Raw genomic sequence first — 13,949 nt, forward strand, 5'->3', positions numbered from 1 at the left:
GTATTTGTGTATATTTTATGAAGTAATAAAAACGAATAACATTGCTCACGACCTTTTGCTGATCTTGTCATTGCTGGTTTTATGCATACCTCTCTATATAATACTTAAATTTGGATGTTTCTGTTTTAAATGGGTTTGGGGGTGTGGACATCAGCAGCACTTCTCTGGTACAGTTACATCATGTAAATGGCAGAGTTTAAAAAGCTTTATTGCGCATGCGCATGAAAGCTTTCTCTGGCAGCTGCCGCTGTTAAGCGAACTGCAGCTGTGGATGAAGTAACGGTACTTAGTTTAGCAGTTTTGGATACAATATGGCAAGATAACACCTGTTATTTTCATACATTATAATTTTGAAGTGAAGGGTTTCGCTTTTGGAAGGCATTTTACATTTTTATGCCGAGTTTTCACTTTGTGGGGAGAACGAAAAACGAGCTAGCACAGGGCTACGAATACAAGCTAACGATAGCTAGCACCCCACGGCGTAGTGAAACCTCAGTTTCCGACACTTGCCAGCTTTAAAAAGAGGGCAAGCTTCCGGGTTCCAGACAATGATGCAGTGAATAAATAAATTCGGGTTTCTTCAGAAGGCCAGCGTTCGGCCATTGATCTTCATGTGCTCCAAGGTGTGAAGCCGAATTGAAATGATGAGCTAAATTAATGCTTGGATTCAGACCAGCACAGCGGATTAAACAACTGCAGCAGAGGTAAGTAAAGCAATAGAACAGGGTAGGGTCCTGAGGGCTTGATGGCTGCCGCGTTCCACAGTTTAATGTTGTGTTATCTCTTTTTCAGTTAGTATAATACTCTAAGTAGTAGTCGTAGTTAATATTGAAATTGTATTAGCGTTCTTATGCCACTCTCTGTAAAATGGAGCTTGGGTGTACGCAACTGTTTTGTCGCTGCGCGGATGAAAGCGGGGAAGGTGTTCCAGGTTTTCCGTGGTTCTGATGCACAATTAAAAGACTTGTGTTTAGGGTTAAGCATTCTTATGTTCTACGGTGGCCTGATGCTTCGCAGTAGCCAGTTTCACGCGGACATTCCGCAATACCGGTTTAAAAAATTAGCCAAGCGTTTTTCTCTTTGACGTTTATGCTTGTTTACCCTGAACCGAGCAAATCTGACGTTCTCCTAAATTGGCGTGTGGACATGTGTCGTATTTTTGGCGTTCCATAACAGGTTTATGACGTGTAATCTCAGTCGCATCGGTGGGTTTTTTTTTTGTTTTTTTGTTTTTTTTGTGCGAGCTCTTCCGGCTGTTCCCAAATGTCAATTCGCAGTGGTCCGACAGCGCTGTTCTGTCCCGTCCGCACGTCCTTTTTTTTTTTTTTTTTTTTTTTTTTTTACAGATGGCGATGAGTTAAAAAAGCACTACAATATTCCCGGGTTGAGCAGGTTGTATGAAAAGGGCCAGTGTTTGAGACAGCTCTCCCAGCCGGAGGACATATGATGGCCTGTCACAAATCGCTGATTCGATCGAGGTCAAAGTACAAAGCATGTTTTGAAACGTGCTCATGGGTGCAGTCAGCAGCATTGATGAGTGTCCCCTCTCCCTCTCTTGTCTCTGAAACACTGGGAGGCACTGGGCTCTGTTATAGTTTCTGTTTGTGATTCTTGCCTGTGTACATCACAAGCACAGGTCTTTTACACAGGTCAGATCATGGACACAGTTTTTATTCATTGTGATAAGTAATGAAAATGTTTTGACTTGATATTATATGGTCCAGGAATGGTAAATAGATATATTACCTGTTAATCAGAATAGGTAATTTGGCAGAAAGGAGATGTAAAATGATAAATTATACTCTAGGTTTGTGATGGGATGACAGAAAGAGAGCCTTAATTCTACATGAAAAATAAAAGTTTGGAAATTCTTTTTCTGGGAGTCCTGTGGGGATCAGCATCACAAGCAGAATGTTGCAAAAGTCGATAAGTAATCATGAAATATTTGTTAATTCAACATTAAAAAATAAATAAATCATCAACCCTATCACCAATTAAAAAATGTCAATCTGCTCCGGCTGTGTATTTCAGGGCTGTTGTTCTGAGAAAAGTTGTATTTTCTGTACCATTCTGAGTTGTGTTGGTGTGTGTGTGAGGTGCTGATGTGTTCCATGTAACTGCTTTGCCAGGAGCTGATTGGCTCAGGTGGTGTGAGTCATCTCACGCTCCCTACATTAAATGCTAACCAAAATTATTAGCTGGTCTGAAAAGGAGGTTTAGTGTTATTGTGGAATTAGTTTTCACTGTGAATGATAGAATTACTGCCTTCCTGGAAACCACACTGATGTAGGTGGAGAGACGGCAGCTCTCTGGAGATCCAGGGTGATTTGATCATGAGGTTGATGACACAAAGCATCTCTCCCTCCCTCAGCATTTTAGCGATACCTCCAAATTATGTACACGTGTTACTTTCACTTCCGCTATGTTGTAACACAATAGTAATCTTGAGATTGGCAACCATCCAGCGGATCTGGGATCTCTCATCTTGATACAATACAAACCTCAAACTAATACGCTTATGCCACTTTGCAAGTATTGATAGTGTATATTATGAAGGGAAGTACAAGTGTGATACTTGAAATCACTAAATAATCAACAGAAATGTTGTCATTCTCATTTACCTAACATTTGCATCCACGTTTCCATGTTTGACTTAGCATCTTGCATCTTTGTCAGCTGCACAGCAACGGTCATATAATAGCAACCTGTCCCCAACAGAATTGTGTGTGAAACAGAAACTAATTAAATCCTGATGATTGTCAATAAACTTCATCTTTTAAAAGTCTTATTAAATTAACTCTACCCCAGTCCTCTCGCTGTGAGCTCTCATCAGAGTCCCCCAGGTTTAATCTACAGTTTACTAACAACTGCATTGACAATTAATTGACTCTATGACATTGATTTCCCAGCATGGTTTTCAGCAGTTTGGTCATGGAAATAACAAACCCTGGCACTGAATCAGTTATAGCCCGTCACAGTAAGGCTGTGTTTTCTATTTATTTATTTTTACACTTAAAATTCAAAAGACCCATTTCACGTTGGCTAGACAAGCTTACGTTGCCAAGCCCGACTTGGACATTATTTAATATTTTTTTCTAAGGTATCCAGAGTCTAATCTACAGCACAGGGTAGTTGCAAACAACTTGTTCATGATTTATATTTGTGGAGATTTCTGGAAAATGTTTCATTTTTGATTGAGCAAACACTGTATTACACAGTAAATGAAACTTGAAATCATTTTTAAATTAAAGTATGTAAAAAGTCTTTCAAACGGTATTTTTTGCCTTGTATGTATTTCTTGCAAAATTATTTCAGACATGTTTGAAAGGTCCTACTCTTGGCAAAACAAAAGCAAAAAAAAAAGTAGCCTTCAGCTCATTGCTATCAGTCATTGGCCAAATGATTCAGGCTCAGCATGTGTTGGTGTGTGTGGTTTTTAAACTCATCAGCCCTTCCTCGCCCACCTACATCAAGCCTAAGCTGTCTCTCGACATATCTGCTTTTCAGAGGATCTGTGCACTGTCCTACTTTACTGTCTTTTTCTGACATCAGCATATGTTTTTGCAGAGATTTAGATTATGCCTGTCTGTCGTGATGCATTTTCCATTTTGCAATGTGTCATTCAGTTGTTGTCCTTGGACCTGAGGTTATATAGCTAATTGTTGTTGATGGGCTACGATTTCTTTAAAACCTCAATATTAGTACTTAAGCCTTAAGTCCCTGAATTTCTCTTTTGCCCTCTCCTCCTTCTCCTCATCCAGATGAGTCATCTTTGGCAGAGAGACATACCCCTGTCAGAGAGGTTGGGGAATGACTCTCCTGCTGGTGTTGCCCCCCGGGCCCCAGCCACCATGGCCCCTCAGGCCTCAAATTCTTCCTGGGTTCCAGAAGCCCCAGTTGTCACACCAGACCATCCAATTTTCCTCATGACCTCCACCGCCCAAACTGTTTCAGGTTTTTTTGTTTGGACAGCCCTCCTGATCACATGTCACCAGGTAAGAGGAGCCTGACATTTTGAGGTTGCAGTCAAACACAAGTTCAGTATTGCAGGTTCAGTTTTCACAACTGTACTGCTGTTCTCCCGTGACAGCAATGTTACCTGTGTAATAATATGAGCTCCAAAGTCTATTTAGAATAAAACAATGAGTTTCAAAGCTGGCCCAAAACAACAAATTGTGAATTATAGCAATATGATATTTTAACTGCACAGATTAATCTGTCTGTCTACCTGGAAGATAAGCAGCCCTCATGTGACAGAAGTATTTGCGTAGCATCCAGTTTATGTAAGTGGCATCTATTGTACCTCAGGCTAAGGTTAGTAATTTGTCTGCTATTGTTTGCTGCTGCTGAGCTATAGAAGAGTCCTCTATCACCTTAGCAACAGGTTTCCTGGCTCCGCAAGGATTTCATCAAAGAACAGGGGATAGTTGTGTGTGGGTGTGTACAGGTGGGAGGAGGGTCACTCAGCATTAAGCCCTGTGAGGGGAGTGCAGTGTTACGCTTGGTACATTACCACCCACAGTTGTTCTACCAAAGGTGTGTTTGTTTACAGTCCAGGAAAGGCGATAGGTGGGACATTGTGCAGTTTGAAATGAGCCGGATGAAGCAGACAGAGTGGCTGGTGACATCAGCCAGCCCGCCTCTTTCTGCTGTCTGCTGCTCTGAATAGATACTGATAAAAACTCTGTATCAGTTTCTCACAACCCCCACAAGTCTGTCAACATACACCTTTCAGACACACAGTAGTCCAATATCCGACTCTGACAAAAGCATATTGGCTATATGCAGGCACACACAGGGTTCATGAAGTAGAAATTTGTTTCAGTTGATCAATGTTGAGTGTTTTCAACAAAGAAGCAGATAAATATCCCATTTTTAATGTGAGGAATATGCATTGTTATTTAAATGTTGAGAAACACTTAAGTTGGCAGCACGGTGGTGTAGTGGTTAGCACTGTTGCCTCACAGCAATAAGGTTCTTGGTTCTAGTCCCCTCCTCAAGGACATGCAAGAGAGGACGAGGCTGATTGATACTCTAAATTGACCGTAGGCGTGGCTGTGAGTGTGAATGGTTGTCTGTCTCTATGTGTTGGCCCTGCAGCAGACGGGCAACCCTTCCAGGGTGAACCCTGCCTCTCACCTGAAGGCAGCTGGGAGAGGCTCCAGCCCTCCCGTGACCCTTAACAGGATAAGCATTAGAAAATGGATGGATAGATTAGAGGATTTCTAACATTTTCCTACATGACCAATTAAATGAAGAACCAAGTAAAACAGTAAAATTAACATGCCGTAAGGCGCCATGCTGCTTTCACCTAGACACCCTGCATTACATGATTTTTAATTCACCATAGGCATTGTTTTCTGCATTTTATATGCTGTAAAAGTTTTCTTAATGTCGGCACATATTGGAAAACATATATCGGTTGGACCGTACTATATACTGAGCTGATACCACACCTTTTGTTAAGCCTGAGACAAGACGCTGCCCCTTCAATATGTTATCTTGGAATAATATTGCATACAGGAAATAAATTCTTCTTTGCAAAAGCAGTTGAATGCAGCAGCTAATGAAGGATAGGATAGACTGCAGGCTAGTTCTTGGCTCCAAGCTCTCCTACTAGCCTTTGTGCTCTCCCTTTGTCAGCTTCCTCAAACTGAGAAGGCTGAGAAGAGTTTTAAGTGTCTGATTAGGTTTATGGTTCTTTTTTGACCTTACATGTTTTACAGATTGTGAGCTTTATATCCTCATTAGTCACAAGAAGGTCCACACTGGTCCCCTAATTTCTGTTGGGCACAGCTGTGCCATGGCACGGCTGTGAGGCTGCTCCTGTCAGTCCTCCACATAGGTAGCTGCCTAGCTGCAACTTCCAGCTGCCCACCAGCTTTGCTTATTTACACCTTTAAGCCTGTGCAGTGTATTTTTCTGTTTCTTTTTTCCTCCTCCTCCTCATTTCTAGTTGCGTGTATTTTTGAATGATTTATCCTAATGCCATAGGCAGATGGAAGCTTGATGACCTGAACCTGCTGTTTTTCTAGAGCTGATCCAGAAAATATTCTGTTGCCGTGAGAGAACATAATGTGTTCACTTATCATCTGGACACACAAGGGCATGTAATTGTGACCCAGTGGAACAGTGTGTTGTGACTGGTGATATCATGAAGTATGATTAGTATCAAGGCTCTGGGAGTGACTCATCAGTTCACTGGACTTGTGACAGATTCATACAAAGATAACAAGAATAACAAATGTCTTAGAAGAGACGTTTGCTACTCCTTAGCTAACGCACATACTTGAAGGAACTCATATCAAGATTCTTGCTCGCTATACCAGCAGGTAGATGTCTGGCTTTGATGGAAAAGTCATTTGTTTGACCTCTGTGTCTCACCACTCATTTCAGATCTACATGCATCTACGTTACTACAGCTCTCCAAATGAGCAGAGACACATAGTGAGGATCCTCTTCATAGTCCCCATCTATGCCTTCGACTCTTGGCTCAGCCTTCTTTTCTTCACCAATGAGGAGTATTATGTGTACTTTGACACAGTGCGAGACTGCTATGAAGGTGAGTAGACTGAGAAACACGATGCCTCAAGCTGGTACATCAACATATTCTGCCCGTGGCTTGATTATATACACACTGCAGGTCAAAGATCACCACAGTGATGAGTGTTTTCTTCTCCAGTGTGTATCTTTTGGCTCCTGATGGGGGGGGAGGTAAAGGGTGGGAACTCTGTGTTATAATACCCCAGTGGCAGATGGCCTTTATAGTGTCTTCATTTGCAAAGGTTGCCATCTTTGTTCTCATGTCTCCATGGCCTGTTGGAGATCGCATGAGAGGGGAAACCTGTTTCCTAGCAACTGCATGAAAACCAGTGAATCCTTGAGAAGACTTTTAAAAGCCATCTGACAATATAAATTCTATGCTTGTTCTTTAGCCTACCAGACTATATTGTGTCTACTTCCACAGGAATTTCTGTGAGTATTTATGCACAAATTCAGATGAAAACCAGCAAGTGAATAACATGCTTTAGTTACGTCAGTTGCAATGAGAGTGGCGCAGAAAAGAAGAAAATAGACATGCCACTAAACACTGATGCTTCATGCAGTGATGTGAATAAAATCCAGTGTATTTCAAGCTTTAAACCTGACTTTGATAATTAACTTTTAAAATCCACATTGAAAAATAATGTTATTGCCTTTTGCATACTGTCAACCGTTTTCAAGCTAAAAGAAGACCTTGTAGATTTTAGCATGGAAACCTACAGCATGTGTAATTACAGGACATTAACAAAGCTAGAACTGCGTTGACTTATGCAGTGGTGGTCAGTTGGCTCCAAACAGGGGCTTAATTTTAAACTGTTGTCACCTAAAGCCATAAAGTGAGCTTAATGAGTGGTGAGCTGAGATGAAACCTTTGAATTAGCCTGAGAACACCTGGTTCAGCAGGCATTCAGGCATCCCTACATCAGCTGTTCTACATAGGCTGTCAGTATAAGGGAACTACTTTCTAACTACCTTGACAATTATCCTTACAACATTACCTGATCATTTCTGAGCCAGCTGATGGATGTGGATTGCTCTCCTATCCAACTTGAAATGGCAAGCTCAGCAATTCAGTGACAGAACCAGCAAAACACAACCAAGTGTTAACAACACTGAACTAACTTGCTGCTGCTACAACCATCAGGGGTTTGGAAGCTGATAGAAATATCCAGTGTTCTGGATATACAACATAGGAAACAGCAACATTCTATGTTTCAGGGTGTGTTAGCATCTGTATTGTGTTTGGTTTGTTCTGACTCAGCAGCACAAATGATACAATTGTTGCATGTGTGATCGGTTCATATGTTATTTTATGCAGTATACAAACTAACTGTTCTCTGATTGGTTAGAGGTGAGAGGATACACCTCAGAGAAAACCACTGTGTCCAAAATCATTAACTCCTAGAATAGGGTTGTCAAAAATATCGATTGATCGATTAAATATAGATTTTGAAAAGTAAAAATAATTCATATATATATATATATAAATACACACACACACACACACATACTGTATATAGCAGAAGTGCTGTTTGAGTCGGGTGAACAAGGAAAGCCAAAGGACATTAGCAAACCAATATGCAAGAGATGCAACAGAACTGTGCCGACAAAAGGAGCGAACACAATGAATTTAGCAAAGCACCTCCAAGACAGACACCCGGACCTGTATAGATTTAGAGTTCCGAAATCGGTTGCCAGTTAGAGAAAGATTGGTTCATCCCTAATTTTAATTTCAATCTGTGTCTTAATTATGTACTTTATCTTCTAACGACATTAGCCGTCTTTTTTTGTTTGTTTGCTTGTCTTTGCAGCCTCTGTAATGCATCAAGCACCTGCAGAATGTTAACAATATAACTTGTTATTGATGGTTATTCAGATCTGCACATCAGTACTAAGTTATTAGAAACCCTCTAAAACTGTAGTTTTCTGTGTGTGACCCTGCAGCCTTTGTCATCTACAATTTCCTGAGTCTGTGTTACGAGTACCTTGGAGGGGAGAGCGCTATCATGGCTGAAATCCGAGGGAAACCTATCGAGTAAGTCTTGATAGCTCTCAGCTTCTCTTTATGGCGCCAACAGTGTTGAAATAGCCTGCAGGTGTATTTCTGACCTTTATGAACATGTACCTTCACCTCAGGTCGAGCTGTGTGTATGGGACATGCTGTCTTTGGGGCAAGACATACTCTATTGGCTTCCTCAGGTTTTGCAAACAGGTGAGTCACACTCTTTCGCCATTTCCATTATGTTCATTTTCACTTGCAGGATTTTTTAAGTCTTGTATGTTACTGTTAGGTGAACACAGCACAGCTGCTATATTTTGACGCAGTATTTCTCCTGACACATTGATTCACCCTACTTTACCTCCACTCTTTCTCACTCTTTCCTCCTCAGGCGACTCTCCAGTTCTGTGTGGTGAAGCCCCTGATGGCAGTGATCACTGTCATTCTTCAGGCCTTCGGGAAATACCGAGATGGAGATTTCAAGTAACATGCCTCATTCACCTTCCTGAGCAGTGATTTGTTTAGTTTGGATTCAGGCTGTTTATAAACCAGTATTATCTCATTTGATTTGTTACCCCAACCAAACCTGAAGCACTGTCTTTTCTGTGGCCCTCTTTTCCAGTGTCGCCAGTGGCTACCTGTATGTGACCATCATCTACAACATCTCTGTCAGCCTGTCTCTCTATGCGCTGTTCCTCTTCTACTTCGCTACTCGTGAGCTGCTTGTCCCATACAGCCCTGTGCTAAAGTTCTTCATGGTCAAGTCTGTCATCTTTCTCTCCTTCTGGCAGGGTATGAACACCTCATTTTGCATGCACTCAGTATTTCTTTGGCATTATTTCTTTGAAGGCATGTTTCAATCGAATAGTAGCTGCTGTGGAAGAAAAGCTTCTCTAGAGGCTTGTGTTTTTAGCATTGAAGCTCGGTAAAAATAGTCAAAGGCGTCGGCCATTATCGCCTGGCTCACCTTTGCCTGCATCTTCATCACCATTGACTTTATCGATGATTTACTTTTCCACCATCCGGTCGAAGCAGAAGGCCGTCCCCATTGAGCCTGGATCTGCTCCACATTCCTGCCTGTTAAAAGGAAGGTTTTGTTGCAGGATGTGCTGCTGATGGAGAATTGTTGGGTGTAGATTCATTGAAGGAGTGAGGTGCTGGACCTGCTCTACTTGTACAGTGTCATGAGAGAACTCATAATCCATAAAATTCCAGTGTTGTCCTGTTATGGATCCTGTTATGTGATAGGCCATCCTGTCCACTTTTTGTTCTTCATTATCTCAGTTTTCTCTCTGTTTCACCGTCAAATTCAGGGATGCTGCTAGCCATCCTGGAAAAGTGTGGAGCCATTCCTCAGATCAGCTCTGCTGACTTCTCTGTGGGTGAGGGAACAGTCGCTGCTGGCTACCAGAACTTCATCATCTGCATTGAGATGTTCTTCGCTGCCATTGCTCTGCGCCATGCTTTTACTTATAAGGTCTATATGGACAAAAGACTGGACTCATATGGTAAGGGAAGCGTGTGTGTTTGAGGGTATTACACTGTCTGGTGTAATTTGCCCTGGTTTGAGGTGGGAAAGTTAAATTCAAATGTCTAAATATGGAGCTTGTATGTTCTTATGTGTGTCATAATCTTTCTGATGTGAAAGTTTTGAAATGATTTTCAATGTAATTTGTCTTCTGCAACCATTCAAGACTGATCCAACCACCCTCTTTGAGTCCCACTTTTTTTTTTTTACTACCACCCCTGTTATACTTTCTGATCTTTTATACTCTCTAAATAATCGGAGTCTTTCTCTCTTTGTTTCCTGTTCCTTCATGTTTATCTCCACTCTCTCGTGCTCAATGTTCCCCTGTTCTCTCTTTTCCTCGCTCTGCTGCACTGAAAGGCTCATTTCCTATCTATGGACAGTACGGTAGGTCTGATGCTAGCACACAGTTCTACTTGTTTTTACCCATTCCAGAGCTTCTGTTTGTTCTTTGTGTTTGATAGTGGCTAAATGTCCATGATTCTAACAACACTGGCATTAAAATTTTCAGTTCAACATGAAGTCAGTTTATATGTTTAAAACCATCGGTATACTATACATCTTGTTCGTGTTCATTTTGCAGCTCTTTAATTCAGCCCTTGATTTTTGCTTTTCCATTTCTCCTGATTCAATCTTGTTTAGTGTGCATTTCCACGCAGGCCGGTGGTGCTCTGCTACTCTCTCTCCCGCTCTATCAAAGTCGCACCTGCTTGTTAGAGGCAGAAAAATATGTTCAAACGGAAAAATGAGACGAGATGTCAGACAGTGACCGTTAGTAACCAACATCAAAAATCAGCACAGGTCCAGCTGTGTTATCATTTGGCAAATGTCTTTCATTCGTCCTCTTGACTTCCAAAAATTCCACCATCTGTAGAGAACAGATTGATCTTCTCCATTCTACTGATTAAATTTTGTAAATATATATTTTTAGAAACGTAGAACATATATTTATTTGATTGTAGACAGGGGAAGAACATGCAGCCAAAAGTCTCTGATTGTTTAATCGGAAAACCTTTTTGTCACTCATCTGCCTTTTCCCCCTCTTCCTTCCCCATCCATTCTGCGCATGTCTCTTGATTGATATTTCATGTTTCCACTCAACATCCAGGCCGCTGCGCCCCAATGAAGAGCATCTCCAGTAGCCTGAAGGAGACCATGAATCCAGGGGACATGGTCCAGGATGCCATCCACAACTTCTCCCCAGCGTATCAGCAGTACACCCAGCAGTCCACACTGGAGCGAAGCGGGGGGCCGCCCCTCTCCCGCAGCCACAGTAACCTAAGCACCCGCGGGGACAATGAGAAGACCCTGCTGCTCAGCTCCGACGACGAGTTCTGAGACTCAAATGTACTCAGAGGTCCTCTTTCCTCTTTGTAGCCTAGATTGAGTTTTTATCAGCCATGTGAGACAAACCAGATCTTTTGTTGCTCTCTTATCTGGGAAGCTCTGATTCATGTCCAACCTACGACAGCAGAGAAGTTGCAAATATTCTTCAGGAGAGAAGTTCAGTTGAGGTGTTCTGTGTTTAGGTTCACTGACTGGTCAAGTTGTGATTTGTGTTGATGTCATAGAGGCCATCACAGACATAAATCTGTATTCATACTTTGTGTATGATGAACTATTTTTCCTTCTGCTGCACTTTAAACACCACAGCAAAAAAGTGCCAACTTCACCTGACTTACATGGCCTACTTTATCTTTCATTGATATCGCTCCTTGTTAATGCTCCTCGTCACCCTCTGCCAACTATTCCTGAAACATTGCCAAATGGAGAATGCAGTCGTAGGATGCTGCAGCTATAAGACACACTGTCTTAAATATTTTTTATTGGATTTATATTCAAGCACACCTATGGAGCCTTTGAATTGCTGGGATTTATTTTAATTTGTAAGAATTTAATCAACAAATATTTTTATTTATAATGCCTTGAAGATATATCTCATTTAGGTTTGGATAATTGTTATTCCAGAAATGTTCTAAATATTCCGTTTCCATTTTTGTTGTCGGGTCCAATGAACAAGTGAATCCACAGTGTAATCGTATGATTATTTAGGGCTTTTCCCAACGGTGTTGTCGTTTGCGGAGCACTGAGGGAACAGCTGTAGCAGAGATTTGAGTGTGGACAGAGACTGACAGAAGGACAACACCCACGCACATTATAGATTACTGAAGACGTAACACTTCCCTGCAGAGCGGGCACAGCTGTGGTGTGCTATGGGTTGTAATCCCACAATTAAGGGCATTGCATGTCCGTAGCACAGATCAAGCCTGCCTCTGCTGGTGCACTGACTCAGAAGGTTGCTTTCAAAAGACCATGCAAAGACTTGTCACCCCAAACAAGGCTTGAAATGTGACTGCATTCATATTGCTAGAAACACTGAAGTGCGCCGGCTCGTACGCAGGATGATAGGAGCATGCGATAGCATCGTCTTAACTGAGCTGAACGCTTGGCGAGAGCCCTGTCAACCTCTGCTGTTCCTGCTGTCAGTGCCCAAAAGATAACAGTGCTTGAGTTAATCGTTCTTACTGTTGTCAGGTGATGTTGAATATACCATTTAAGCAGCAGCCAGTATAGAAGTCGCTTGTGGTTGTAATCTTAAATGTTTGATGGCAACGCAGAGCAGCACACCCACTGAGTAGGACCATTTCACAGGTGACATTGTGCTTAATGCTTCCTGGAAATGAGTGTTCATCGTTTTCCTTTTATGTTTTGTTGAGAATGCAGACGTTAATTTTGAGTGGAGGTAAATATAGAGTCGAGTCCTCGCCATGAATACTGAATGTAGTCTAGATTTTAAAGAAAAACAAAACAAAACACTAAGAGCCAAAGTGATCCTCAGCTGTGCTCGGCTGATTTTCCCGTGAGAAAATGCTCATCAGTTAGAAGAAAGGCTTTAGTCATATGGGGAACCACCACCAGAGGGTGCTAACTGCTGACCCATATTTCTCCTCCAACCACCTCCATGATTAATACATCACTTGGGTATCCATCTTTCCACTGAATCTAGTGCTCTGAGGTTGAGGGATTTGGTTCTTTTTACACTAACTTAGTGGTATCGAAAAAGTGAAATTCACTGCATAATACTTGTTCCCAGGTAACAGCATTTCACGCTCAAGCGTGGTGGTTTAAATCATTATCAAATATTAGTTTTGATATTATGAGATTTAAAAGCTGGGTTTTAATTAAAAACAAAAAGAATATATTATACCAGAAAATATTGTACCAGAAATGGAAGAAATGTCGTAAAATGAGAAACTGAGCACTGCGAAACATTCATGATGATGACTGCATTGGCATTGCTTTGTATAGTGCTTTGTTTTAATATTTTTGTGTCTTAATATTTGAATTTTCATATATTCTCCTGTTTCATTTCTGTTGTATACATTCTAATTTGTATATTGTTATTATCTCATGCTTTTACGCTGTATGGGTTTTTGTTGGTGTTGAAAATAAAATAAAAGAAACTAGAGAAATGGACAAAATGCATTTCTGCCTTGCTTTTATTTTGATTAACTGGCACCATTGCTTAGGCAGAGCCCATCGCTGTCACAAAAGAGCATTTTGTGATGTGTAATACTTATAAAGTATGATAAATAAGAAAAGGTTAAGGACTTGTTTATTCATTTATTCTAGTAATGAACTTAGCTCATTCGTAAAACATTTACAGAGTCGGTCATGTAATATAAGGGTCATATCCTCATCCCTTCGTCACCAATAGTGTTGCCTCCTGCTGAACATTAGAAAGAATGCAGCTAAGGCACCCATGTAATGGCTTCGCGTTTCAGGACCGAAAGCTGCATTCTCTGTAGAACTGTCCATGGTAGCGTCAAGTGCAGCGTTACTGCTACGGGAGTGTTTTTCAAATTGATCTGGTGAGAG

The 13,949-nt window shown here is 41.4% G+C and overlaps 1 protein-coding gene across 2 annotated transcripts; it reads left to right on the plus strand.

Annotated features, from left to right (window-relative positions):
- The first annotated feature begins 229 nt into the window (after positions 1-229).
- LOC147245500 (transmembrane protein 184B-like) lies at positions 230-13,546 on the plus strand. 2 transcript variants are annotated; one of them, XM_086185378.1, is made up of 10 exons: positions 230-704; positions 3,762-3,995; positions 6,397-6,562; positions 8,488-8,578; positions 8,680-8,755; positions 8,934-9,025; positions 9,165-9,334; positions 9,856-10,050; positions 10,431-10,457; positions 11,179-13,546. In XM_086185378.1, exons 2-10 carry the CDS (start codon positions 3,762-3,764, stop codon positions 11,406-11,408), a joined length of 1,281 nt encoding a protein of 426 aa, XP_086041504.1. In that variant the 5' UTR covers positions 230-704; the 3' UTR covers positions 11,409-13,546. The 2 variants fall into 2 exon arrangements, with proteins under 2 accessions (XP_086041504.1, XP_086041505.1); XM_086185379.1 differs by lacking the exon at positions 10,431-10,457.
- The last annotated feature ends 403 nt before the right edge of the window (positions 13,547-13,949 follow it).

Source organism: Aulostomus chinensis, chromosome 18 (assembly GCF_037954235.1).
Source record: "Aulostomus chinensis isolate RoL2024-O1b breed Wild chromosome 18, RoL_Achi_v1.0, whole genome shotgun sequence".
Classification (NCBI taxonomy): Eukaryota; Metazoa; Chordata; class Actinopteri; order Syngnathiformes; family Aulostomidae; genus Aulostomus; species Aulostomus chinensis.